Source organism: Onychostoma macrolepis, chromosome 11 (genome assembly GCF_012432095.1).
Source record: "Onychostoma macrolepis isolate SWU-2019 chromosome 11, ASM1243209v1, whole genome shotgun sequence".
NCBI classification, from domain to species: domain Eukaryota; kingdom Metazoa; phylum Chordata; class Actinopteri; order Cypriniformes; family Cyprinidae; genus Onychostoma; species Onychostoma macrolepis.
In genome coordinates, this window is record NC_081165.1 from 9,899,803 (window position 1) to 9,912,938 (window position 13,136).

The 13,136-nt window shown below is 35.3% G+C and overlaps 1 protein-coding gene across 1 annotated transcript in view; it reads right to left on the reverse strand.

The window, feature by feature from the left end:
* Positions 1 to 13,136, reverse strand: part of cdk18 (cyclin dependent kinase 18) — a 74,992-nt gene that overhangs the window by 2,678 nt on the left and 59,178 nt on the right. The window contains exons 7-13 of the mRNA XM_058790581.1: positions 12,320 to 12,414; positions 12,086 to 12,148; positions 10,768 to 10,891; positions 10,458 to 10,578; positions 8,398 to 8,495; positions 7,121 to 7,226; positions 6,880 to 6,922 (exon numbers count right to left, since the gene is read on the reverse strand). Of these exons, the coding sequence (XP_058646564.1) occupies positions 6,880 to 6,922; positions 7,121 to 7,226; positions 8,398 to 8,495; positions 10,458 to 10,578; positions 10,768 to 10,891; positions 12,086 to 12,148; positions 12,320 to 12,414 (650 nt within the window). The remainder of the gene's footprint in view (positions 1 to 6,879; positions 6,923 to 7,120; positions 7,227 to 8,397; positions 8,496 to 10,457; positions 10,579 to 10,767; positions 10,892 to 12,085; positions 12,149 to 12,319; positions 12,415 to 13,136) is intronic.

The following is a 13,136-nucleotide window of genomic DNA, read 5'->3' on the forward strand; positions in this document are numbered from 1 at the left end:
AATTTCAGAATATTTTTTTATTAATGTTTTTTTTTTCTCAGCAGAGAAAGACTGTAGTTTTGTTTTAATTAAAATTACCTATTTTTATAAGTACAGTAGATACTCTCAAAGCAAACAAAAATGCACTAAAGGCACAGAGCTTGAATGCTGATCCTTTATGTGACGTGTGCGCATGCGCAATGCTTCCTTCAGTGTTTTGTTCACTAGAGTGCAAGTTACAGTAGCCGCCTGTGATCTTCCCCGTCGTGTGTGCTCTTCACTAATGACTCGATTTGAGCACAGCTCCTCTGACTTGTTGATGCCTGAGCTATAAAATAGTTTTAAATAATGAAGCACCCATCACCCTGCTGTCATCTCATACAAAGTTATAAAATTGTCTCCGGCGAAGTTTGGCGGTGTTTCAAGCGAGCAGAGCGTTCAAAGCGCATTGTGTGAGGCTGACGGCGCGATCAGTCAGCGGGGTTTGATGAGAAACAGGTGCACGGTTCGGACTCATTAAGGCCGCTGTCACCATTAACGAATCGCGCGCTCCGCGGTCTTTCATCATAATGACAGGTCAGCGCGCACTCAAGCTGCGCGCGCCATCAGAACGCGCAGAGAGAAAGAGAGAAACGCATTCACGTTTCTACACAAATACCTCATTCTGCCGAAATACAAAAGCACACAATCTTAGACCTCCCATTGACGACTTATTCTGTTGTTAAATTAAACGAATCGTAACTATTACACACTGACCCTACCTCTTTTTTTTATGCTTTTTACCATCTGACACCATCAGGGTAAAGTTTGTATGTATAGATTTTATTTAGGACATTATTTGGCACATTTATAAACCCTTTTAATTACATTTACCCTACTGCCATTCTGGAGACCAAGTGTATTGACCTTAAAATTTCGTAAATTAAGCTAATCATTTTAGCTGGTTTAAGTTGGCTTTCCAGTCTGACTAGCCAAAAGTGGCCCAAAAACCCCTCTAAAACCAGCAAAAAAAGGAGTCTGACCAGGTTGGGAGACTAAGACCAGCAAACCCACTTAATGAAGAGAGAGAAAAAAATGTTGACAATGTAGACACGGAAAAGTGTAGACAAGTCTTATACTAAATCCTAAACCTAAAACACAACTTTTAGTGTTTTTTTTTTTTTTAAACTAAGACATTTTAAAATATTTATTTATTTATTTTAAAAGGGGTCAAAATCCCTCTAAAACCAGTGAATAAAGAGATTTTAGTTGCTCTGAATGATAAATTCCAAAAATATCTTCTCAGATTTTGAGGACATTTTTCCTGCATTTTTTTTTTGTCCTGAAATGTACACTGAAAAAAAAAAAAACAAACAAAAAAAACAATTGTGTAGAAACAATTTATCACTTAGAAATTGCTAGTAAATTCCAGAATTAATTACAGAGAAATGGCAAGTAACACATTAATTAAATGTTGAAGTAGAAAAAAACTGAAAAAGTATTTTCTTGTAAAATGTACTTCAATAATCTGTTGTTCATTCATTTTTTTCTATTTACAATACAATATATAGGCTAGCTCTACCACTTAGATGCATTACTGTATATGCAACGTATACTGTAGACTACAGTCAGAGCGCTGTGATCAGCATTGAGTCTTTAGCCTGTGGCACCCCTCTTTGTTCAGTCATTCCCCCAACATAATCTTGAACAATATTTCTCTGAAAGGTCCTTACTCTTGCCTGTACCTGAGTGAAGCGTGAAGGTGTCAGCCTGCGTTTGTTTACCTGTGTTTTGATAACGCTATAATGCTCCGTGCCTGACACCCCTGCCTGTATCAAACTAATTGGACCTGGAGGAGAGCAGGCAGAGAGGGGAAGTTGACACCATAATTAGCTTCTGAGCTCACTCCGTCTCAGCAGCGAAACTCTTAACGAGGGCCTTTTTTCACCCAGGGATTTGTGGGAGCTGAAGACAGTTGCAGTTCCATGGCATTAAACAGCACCTCACTGGCCTCTGAGTCTGCACATGTGCTGTGAGCTTGTTAGAAATCACACATAAATGTCTTTTCTAATGCTAGAGCTTGACCGATGTTTTTTTTATTTTTTATAAAAAAAAATTTTAATATGGATTTTAGTTATGATTTATTGATTTTAATTGAATAGTGCAGATCATTCATAATTGATTAGTAGTTGATCTAATTTTTTTTGTTAATTATTTTATTACTTAGTTTTGCCACAATAATTCTTTTTTTTTAAATTTAAGATTATTCTGATATATTATTATTATATTTTAGACCCGATGCATAATGATTTATTAGTTATGCTACAATGATTGTTTTTATTTTTTATTTGAGATTTATTATGTTTAATTGATTAATAGTTGATCTTTTAATTTATATTATTTGTAGTAATAATTTCTAAATTTTGACACAATAATTCATATTATTGATAATATATATACAGGTGCATCTCAATAAATTAGAATGTCATGGAAAAGTTCATTTATTTCAGTAATTCAACTCAAATTGTGAAACTCGTGTATTAAATAAATTCAGTGCACACAGACTGAAGTAGTTTAAGTCTTTGGTTCTTTTAATTGTGATGATTTAGGCTCACATTTAACAACAACCCACCAATTCACTATCTCAACAAATTAGAATACTTCATAAGACCAATAAAAAAAAAAAACATTTTTAGTGAATTGTTGACCTTCTGGAAAGTATGTTCATTTACTGTATATGTACTCAATACTTGGTAGGGGCTCCTTTTGCTTTAATTACTGCCTCAATTCGGCGTGGCATTGCTGAGGTGGTATGGAAGCCCGGGTTTCTTTGACAGTGGCCTTCAGCTCATCTGCATTTTTTGGTCTCTTGCTTCTCATTTTCCTCTTGACAGTACCCTGTAGATTCTCTATGGGGTTCAGGTCTGGTGAGTTTGCTGGCCAGTCAAACACACCAACACCATGGTTATTTAACCAACATTTGGTGCTTTTGGCAGTGTGGGCAGGTGCCAAATCCTGCTGGAAAATGAAATCAGCATCTTTAAAAAGCTGGTCAGCAGAAGGAAGCATGAAGTGCTCCAAAATTTCTTGGTAAACTGGTGCAGTGACTTTGGTTTTCAAAAAACACAATAGACCAACACCAGCAGATGACATTGCACCCCAAATCATCACAGACTGTGAAAACTTAACACTGGACTTTAAGCAACTTTGGCTATGAGCTTCTCCACCCTTCCTCCAGACTCTCATCTGAAAAGAGGACTTTGGACCACTGGGCAACAGTTCAGTTCTTCTTCTTCTTAGCCCAGGTAAGACACCTCTGATGTTGTCTGTGGTTCAGGAGTGGCTTAACAAGAGGAATACAACAACTGTAGCCAAATTCCTTGACACGTCTGTGTGTGGTGGCTCTTGATGCCTTGACCCCAGCCTCAGTCCATTCCTTGTGAAGTTCACCCAAATTTTTGAATTGATTTCGCTTGACAATCCTCGTAAGGCTGCGGTTCTCTCGGTTGGTTGTGCATCTTTTTCTTCCACACTTTTTCTTCCACTCAACTTTCTGTTAACATGCTTGGATACAGCACTCTGTGAACAGCCAGCTTCTTTGCCAATGAATGTTTGTGGCTTGCCCTCCTTGTGAAGGGTGTCAATGATTGTCTTCTGGACAACTGTCAGATCAGCAGTCTTCCCCATGATTGTGTAGCCTAGTGAACCAAACTGAGAGACCATTTTGAAGGCTCAGGAAACCTTTGCAGGTGTTTTGAGTTGATTAGCTGATTGGCATGTCTCCATATTCTAATTTGTTGAGATAGTGAATTGGTGGGTTTTTGTTAAATGTGAGCCAAAATAATCACAATTAAAAGAACCAAAGACTTAAACTACTTCAGTCTGTGTGTATTGAATTTAATACACGAGTTTCACAATTTGAGTTGAATTACTGAAATAAATGAACTTTTCCACGACATTCTAATTTATTGAGATGCACCTGTACATGATTAGACTATTAGAAGACTAGGGGCTTGTGTTGGTAAAACATAAATTTGTAATATTAATTTGTGAACATTCTGATTGCAAAACATCTTTGCATAAATATAATTGCTTATTATTTAGTCATTTTAATTAGAAGGTTTTTTTTTTCATCTGATTTTTAATAAATATTTGATTTTTGATTTTTGACACGGTGTAATGATTAGAGCAGTGGTTCCCAAACCTGTCCTGGAGGACCCCCTGCCCTGCACATTTTGTATGTCTCCCTAATCAGACACACCCAGTTTAGTTCTTGCAGTCTCTACTAACGAGCTGATGAGTGGAGTCAGGTGTGTTAGATAAGGGAGACATACAAAAGGTGCAGGGCTAGGGGTCCTCCAGGACAGGTTTGGGAACCACTGGATTACAGTAACACATGGCTAAAAACACAGTGTTAAAAAATATGAATATTTGTGACCAGTCTGAGCCTAATATTGTTATTGATAATAATAATACTTATAACAGTACAAAAAATGCTGCCGATACGTGTTTCTCGGCTGAGAATGAGCAGTTTTTACATAAATTTTAGCATGTTGTAGTGATGTGTTGGAGACATTTATCAGTATGACCTGATATTAACCAACAGAAAAGTGTGAATATCAGTATTATCGGATTATTAATCTCTTGTTATGCAGATATCAACACAATTGCATGCATAGTTGCATGACAGTATTTACAGGTGCACACCTAGTTATTGTTATCATCTGTTAAGACAGCTGTGTTTTTTTAACAATAAATGACACTTTATCAGATGTATAGACAGTGACTTGCTTACATTTTTCTATCAAAATAGCCAGTAACTTTCCTGTTTTATCCATGCTGTGATACCAGAAATATTGTTTTCCTGCTATTCTACCATATGTCGTCCTTCGATGACCTTCATCAGCAGGGCGTTTCTAAACACAGTACCACTGCTGGCTAGGTATGTGTGTGTGTTTTTGGACTCTTCTCAGTACAGCCCTGCAGGGCTGTTCTTTCTGACATCTGATATAGACTGGCAAATCCTCATATTGTGTAAATCTATTATCTCATGTCTCATTGGCTCCTCCTCAACATTCCAAGAAAAGTACAGATAACTATTGACAGAACAGAGCAATTCAGATAATATGTGCAAGTACATAAATAAAGGGCTTGACGCTTACTTATTATTATTATTATTATTATTATTTTATTTATTTTGTATTTTTTCCAAGGAGCACATATGCTGCTAATTTGAACAACCTAGTCTCATAAAAATACGTACCTCTGCGCACTATTTGTGCGACACCGCTTTACGTACCTTGCTGCACGTTTCGCCGCAGTTTCAAATAGAAATGTCCACTGAGTGGCGCTAAAACACAGGTTCAATATGTGAACCCTGGCATGTTTTTATTACGTAGATATTGCTACGTATTGCTGTTTTTTTTATTACGTTGCTTCAGATACGTATTGCGGCGGTTCAGAATTCAAATATCCGGGGACTGTCGCTAAAAGTTGGAAATATGCCCTACACCAAATCCAGCCCTAAACCTACCCGATAGTGTTAACAATTGCAAAACTGATATAAAAACATATTAGCTGATGCAGCTGTGCTATTTGAACTTCCTTTTACGCAGATTTTAACTGCTTTGTCGAACCGTAGTTACACGGGATTCGAACCGGTGCTTCTCGTCTCCTAAGTCCGTCTCTGTACTCCGAGAGCTACCGAACAAACTTGTCAACTATGAAAACCCATAAATATGAAGCTGGATGTGTGCGATGCTAACGTTCAAAAGCATCAGTTTTCAAATCTCCCAGCATATTAATATTGTTTTGAAGTCATAGCATGATATTCTTCAAGTAATTGTGCGAAAATTACGCTTTATTAATCGCAACTCTGTAAATTTTTGTGAAAGTGTTCATTTATTTTGGAAACTGCAGTGATATGTACTTATTGGTACGTATTTCGTGTCACGCTAAAAAGTGCACCCAGGTACGTAAATGCCATGAGACCAGGTAGATTTTGAAATATTTAGGAGGGCATAAAGAACTAAAAGTGCAATGAAAGTCCAATGATGTTTCTTCATTGGAACATATTGAGAGAAATGTAGCATTACATCTCTTGCTCACCATTGGATCCTCTGCAGTGAATGGGTGCCGTCAGAATGAGAGTCCCAACAGCTGATAAAAACAACACAGTAATCCACACCACTCCAGTCCATCAATTAACATCTTATGAAGCAAAAAGCTGTGGGTTTGTAAGAAACGAATCGATCGTTAACATATTTTTAACTTCAAACCATTGCTTTCAGCCAAAGTATGAGTCCTTAAATTTTTATCGTCTGAAATATGTGCAGTTTTAAACAAATTTGCTGTGAGAGCACAACATTATGGACCGTATTTTGTCTAGAAGCGACGGTTTAAAGTTAAAACATCTTGATGTATTTGTTTCCTACAAAGATGCAACTTTTTGTTTCACGTGAAATTAATTGATGGTCTGGAGTGATGTGAATTATTGTGTTTTTATCAGCTGTTTGGACTCTCATTCTGACGGCACCCATTCACTGCAGGGGATCCATTGGTGAGCAATACATTTCTCCAAATCTGTTCTGATGAAGAAACAAACATCTTGGATGGCCAGAGAGTGAGTAAAATTTCAGCAAATTTTTGTTTTTGGGTGAACTATTGGTTTAATAATTATGAAATTGTGTATATTCTAAACATTGAAATGAATGAAATTAAACATTAAATGGTTTATTTTGTAACAAAAAAAAAAATAAAATCTGTACAATGCAGGACTTTTAATTATTAACAACCCAGAAATACTCACACTTGTGGTGCCGTAGCTGAGACTTCAAATTTGTGTTTGCATACTTGCATAAAGTATGTTTCTAGCTCAAATCAGAATAATCCAAATTTTTTCCCCCAGATTATTTCACTTACCAGCAGTAGAGCGGTAAGAAGATCTATTCCCTCTGTGTCAAGCCTTAAAGAACAAAACAAAAAAAACATGCTTTATATTACAATATTCACCATCTATAATTCATAGCATGCAAAGTCTCCAAAACATAGAGCTCTGTTGTTATTTATACATACAGGTGTGTTTTTGTTTGTACGCTTTATTTAAAGAAGCCGAAAGCTAGTCCTGTTGCTTGCAAGTTAGTTTGTGGTGTTTCTGTGGTACCTGGGCACATGATTAATGAGCGCTTGTGCTCTGTACTGAGGAAACAGGTAGGATTTGAATTCCTCATTAGCTGTGATTCCGGGCCAGCTCTCCTCAGTTGGGGTGCCTGGTTACGGAAAAAAATGAAAGTATTTTAGTATGTGTCCTACAGTGAGATAATTATACCTCCATTCAGCTTCAGACGGGGCACCCGCAGCCCGTTCGCTGACCGCCTGATGCATATTGCATTAAAAAAAAAGAAAAAGTTTTGTTTATCTGGCAAGCTCTGATTCGGTTGGCTGGCTTTTTACAGCTTCTGAATCACATTGCACAGGTTGTCATGTTTACAGCTGCTTGCTGGAACGAGCGCTTTTGAGGAGCATGTAATCACTCAATCTGAGAGTGCCAGAAAGTCACTTAGTAAGTAAAGTTGAAACAAAGAGTTTTGGATACAAAGAAAGTCTACATGTTTTTTTTTTGTGATTTATATATGTGACACTGAAGACTGGAGTAAAGATGCTGAAAATTCAGCTTTGCATCACAGGAATAAATTACATTTGAAAATATATTCAAATAGAAACAATTGTTTAAAATTGTAATAATATGTTGCATTACTGCACTCTAAAAATGCTGGGTTCAGCCTGTTGGGTCATTTTATTGGGTTATTTTTAATATATTTTTTACCCAGGTGCTTGGTGGTTTTTCTGTTTTCTAGCTGCTGGGTCATTTTTTTTCTAGCCAACCGCTGGGTTGAGCCTGTCTCCGACAAAACAACCCAGCTGCTGAGTTACAGTGAGACAGTGAGTACACGGGAGAGTACACACTGATTTGGTGCACTTCTTCAGCGAAATAAAGGTTTGTATACATTCTATTTAATTTATAGTCTTTACTGTAAATTATTGCATTATTTTACGCAATGCAACATAAGGACGAGATGGCAGTCAGCTGTGTCAGCAGCGGTCACTTCGCACAATGTGTTTTTACTGTATTTTTAATAAAATAAATGCAGACTTGGTGAGCAAAAGGCATATTTTAAAAACATTAAAACACCTAACTAACTTTAGAATGGTTCTGTACAGTTGTTTTAACTAGACAAATTGATCTAATTAAAATGAGAAATGTAATTTAAACATGCAAATGTAACCAGATTTTCACATTTGCCAGAACATTTTAATAATCTAAAGAATCTTTTGTGGATTGGAAAGATTTCAGATGCCCCACAGATGCCAATAAAAAACCTTTATTTTCAAGTGTTGTAATTTATACATAATTAAAATGACACAAAATGTTTCTCGTACCCATGAGGCGAAATACCAGGTGTAGTTCCTCTTTGACAGTCGATCCAGGAAACATGGGACGGCCTGTCGCCATTTCGTACAGGATACAGCCCACGCCCCTATAGTCATACAGAGACATCCATCATTTTACTGCTGTTATGATCATAAAATCTCTTTTAATTTCAGTGCTGTTATTCTATACGTCAAAGCTTTTAAATGAAGCCAGCAGACATCATTTGAATATATCAGATCAGGACTGTCACAGATGTTTTAGATACGGCGTCTCTGAGAATATTCTCCTATCACAGTTTGACGTCTGCTTGACTGGAGGGTAGTTTGGGGAAAGCTGCGAGGTGGAGATATGGGAAAGACACATGTGGCTGCTGTCACGCTCGGATTGATTAGCCCACTGGACTAATCCTGAGGATTAAACACAACGGCATTTTTATCGAACAGGACGGCTTAGCTTTAAAAAAGCATTTATGTCCGAGTCCGTGTCAGCTATCCAAGGTTGCCCGAGGAGTGCGTGTCAGGGTGCGTGTGTGATGTTAAAAGGTTGTGTCAGGAAAGACAGAATTCAATTTTCTAACTTAATGTTTCTTCTGGAGGACTGAGCAACAGTCAAGAGCTCTTTGGCACGATCAAAAGGCAGTTTGATGTATTATTTCATGAGGTTCATAAATGGGATTTTTTTTTTTAAAACAAAAGGTTATGTGAACCCATTCATTTAGTTGTTTTGACATGAGATGTTGAATAAATAATAAAATAAAAAAAAGACTTGAATTGAATGTGTTTGAGTGCTGAGAAAGCAAAAAAGTTCCAGTGATGGCAATCATCTCAAAAACACTTTGTAAGAAATAAAACTTGACTCGTGTTAACAGTATACAATAAATGCTTGGCATATATTTAAGAGTTTTCATCTATTACAGTTTTACTTTTAACATTAACTTAATGTGATGCATATTCATCAGTCATACATAAATAAAACAAGTAAGATTTATATAACAGTACTAATGAATTGAATTTATTTAAATGCACAATAACCTCATAATAATAAGTCTCATATTTTAACTATTTATTTATTTACATTTTTTTTACCAATTAAATTGATTCAATTTATTCAAATTAAAGTAATCGAATAAGTACCTTATGGAATTTAATTTAATTTATTTAACTCAAATAGATGCAAATACTTAAATTTATCTAATTCAACTAATCTCTAATTTAAATGGTTACATTGGCTAGTTAAAATGGTTAAATGTGTCTAGAGAAAATATGAGTGGTGCTTTGTTTGCAGATTTAAATTAAATTTGTATGATTTCAGGGTTACATTTGTATTATTAAAATTTTGAAATTGGTTAAATTTATATTATTTAAATGGTTAAATGTGTCTAATTTAAAAGGAATAAATTTGACACATTTTAAGCAGGTTTTTACATTTGCTGAAGGAAATATGAGTGGTGTTTTTCTTTTTCTTTTTTTTTTCTTTTTTACAAATGTATCTAATTCAACTATAATTTCTAATTTAAATGGTTATATTTATTTATTTAAATGGTTACATTGGCTGGTTAAATACGTCTCGAGAAAGAAAAGATTTTGTTACATTTGTATTATTTAAATGGTTACATTGGTTTAGTTAAATTGGTTAATTTGATATCATTTACATTATTAAATTTGTCTAGTTTAAATGGTTAAACCTGTCTAATTTAAAAGGATAAGTTAATATGAAGAAAATATGAGTAGTGCTTTGTTTGCAAATGTAACTAATGACTGATTTATGGTTAAAATTAGCATATTTAAATTTGACTGTAAGAAAATATGAGTGGTAAGTTGTTTGGTGGTTGCTGTGATGTTGTTTACTGACCAAAGTCAAAAGAGCCCGGTCTCCGGGATATATCATGATTATAATTTTAGATTATGGACTATTTTTGCCTTTTTGTAGTCTCTGAGTATTGTGTATGAGCATTATTAGTTTTGCATGAAGCTTTCCTAATGTTAGCAACACATTGTGGCCGATGCCGTACTGTAGCTCTATTGTGTTCAGTGTTTTCTAGCAGTGGTTTATGGTTGAAACATCTTACCACATGTCTATCGGTGTTGAGTACTCTGTGGAACCCAGCAGGACATCGGGAGGTCGATACCACAAGGTCACAACCTCATTCGAATAGGTTTTTGTTGGGACTGATTTTGCTCTGGCCAAACCTTAACAAGCAAGATTAGACAGATAGTTAAGGCGATGAACAAACGTTGCTGGGTAACCCAGAATCCGAGCCAAGAGTCACATGGGAGACCGCTGCTGGGTAATGTGCTAAAAACAAGCCAGATATTCTTTGTACAGCGCACCAAAGTAAACTCATCAGTGAAAATTCAGGCCTTGTAAGAAAGTCTCACCAAAGTCTGCCAGTTTGAGTTCTCCCTTGTCATTAATGAGCAGATTCTGAGGCTTCAGGTCCCGGTGGAGGATCTTCCTTTTATGACAATATGATAAACCACGAAGAAGCTGGAACATAAATATCTACAAGGACAGAGAGGCGGATGTTAGCATTTCTAAACTTAAAGTACCAACAAAGACAGCATTTTAAATGTAGACAGCTTTCTTCTAAGATGATACTAAAAATAGTTATCATTTATTGCTATTTTAGTATAATTGGGATGCTATTATCATTAATTGATACAATTTTATAGTTGAAATAATATATTTTTGAATTTATAATATTTTATTTTTATTTTGTAATATTTTATATTTATTTTTAATTTTAGTTAGTTATGTTGATGTGTGCGATTGTGTTTTTAATAGCTTTTATTAGTTTTTATTTTAGTAGTTTATCTATAGTTAAACTAAATGTTTTTATCTATTTTATTTCAGTTTATTTTACATTGCATTGAAAGGGACGATGAAATGAAAATTGTTGTCATTTACACTTTGAAGCGCAATCCCAGAATGCATTGCGAAATATTCTCAAATATTTGAAAGTTTAAAATTCAGCTATATTTTTTAATTCAATAATGACAATTGTCAATGAAATGTTTTTTAATATAAAATTTTAACAACCTCGTTTCCCCCAAATTTTATTTTATTTTATGCCTGACACCATGTTTTATCCAGGTGCAACATGATAAAGTGACATGCAAAAAGCTATTAGCTGTCGAATTAGAAAAGCTGATTACTGCTGTTAGTGTCGTTTTTATTAATTTATTAATTTTCAGCCTAAATTACCCATTATCATAAAACATATGGGCTATTTCCAAATCATTAGATGCTGTTAATCAGTGTTTGAAATGTCAGCTAGAGATCTATACATAATTTCTTTTAATAAATTGACTTATTAGTCATTTAAACAAACTAATTAGTCAATTATGGGTTCCCAATTTCTCTATAGTTAAGAAAAATCACAAATGAGACTTAATGGCTTCTCTGGGTCTGCTAGGTAGCCCCGCCCAGTGAAATCTCATTGGTCCAAAATCCTGTTCTTCGCAACTGTGTATTGAAGCGTATCTTCTGATTGGCTGTGATGTTGTCGAGCAGCTTTGTGCTCAAAATCGATTGACAAACTGCTTGTCATTGGAAACTTAGCAACATGTTAACATGCCACACTCTTATCAGAATCAACCGACACGTCTCTATTACTATTTAGCATTAGGATGCTGCCTACGTCGACAGCTCTGTTGACTTTTAATTGGTAAGCTTGTTGGGGTTTTTGGCTGTTACCTTCACATTGTGCATGCTCATTAGGTTTCCACAGTTGTCGAGGTACTGCTTCAAGTCACTGTCCTGCAAAGACAATAGGTTATGACGTTAAAATGGCATTTAAAACAGACTGGTCCTGTCACTTTGAAGAGGAATATACGTCAACTACCACCCCGCCCAAAATCACAAAGCACTGTGGACAGGCTGCTACTGTTTTCATAGCATTCAAAAGAAAAGCTGTGCGACGTGGCTTACCAGATACTCAAAGACAAGGGTGAGACATCGGTCCGTGTGGATGATGTCATGCAGCGTTACGATGTTGGCGTGTTTCAGGTTCTTCAGCAGCGACACTGGTGCAACACAACAACAATATGATTACAATGAGCGCCTATAATAATGACCTCCAGCAGGGTTGTGCAACATCCAGAATCTGAAATGAAATTGGCTTTTTGAAATTCTAATCCAGTTCCTGAATGTTAATCGAGCCAAACAGGATGCAGAATTGTCATTCAAATTAGAAAAGAGTTGTTTTGTAATAATGCACAGGCTACTGAAAAATGAAATGGCATTACCCATAAACAGCTATTTCTGGAAACATATAATTAATGTGTTTATTTGTTAATAAAATGCTATAAAACACATCTCTTTTTTGACCCTCTGTCTAACTCTAGCACTCTTTATTCTAATTATTTTTTATTTATTTGTTTTCTTTTTTTATTAAGAAAAAACATCCCCCCTCTAACATTTAAACTTTCTGTGTTCTTCTAACTGCTTGTTTTCTTTAAAAAATGTTCCCTATTCTTTTTTTTTTTTTTTAATCGACTTGTTTTCTTTTTATTTATTATATATAAAAAATAAAAACACCTTGCTACGTGTACTGCATTGGGCTGACTTATCATTGCACTTGCATATTATTGCTCTTTTGTTGGTTTTGATTGCTTCTATTATCCTAATTTGTAAGTCGCTTTGGATAAAAGCACCTGCTAAATGACTGAATATGTGAATACATATATAAATATTTTGACTAATTAATTGCTACTAATAAATAAAGTTGCCCTAATAATATTCTAAT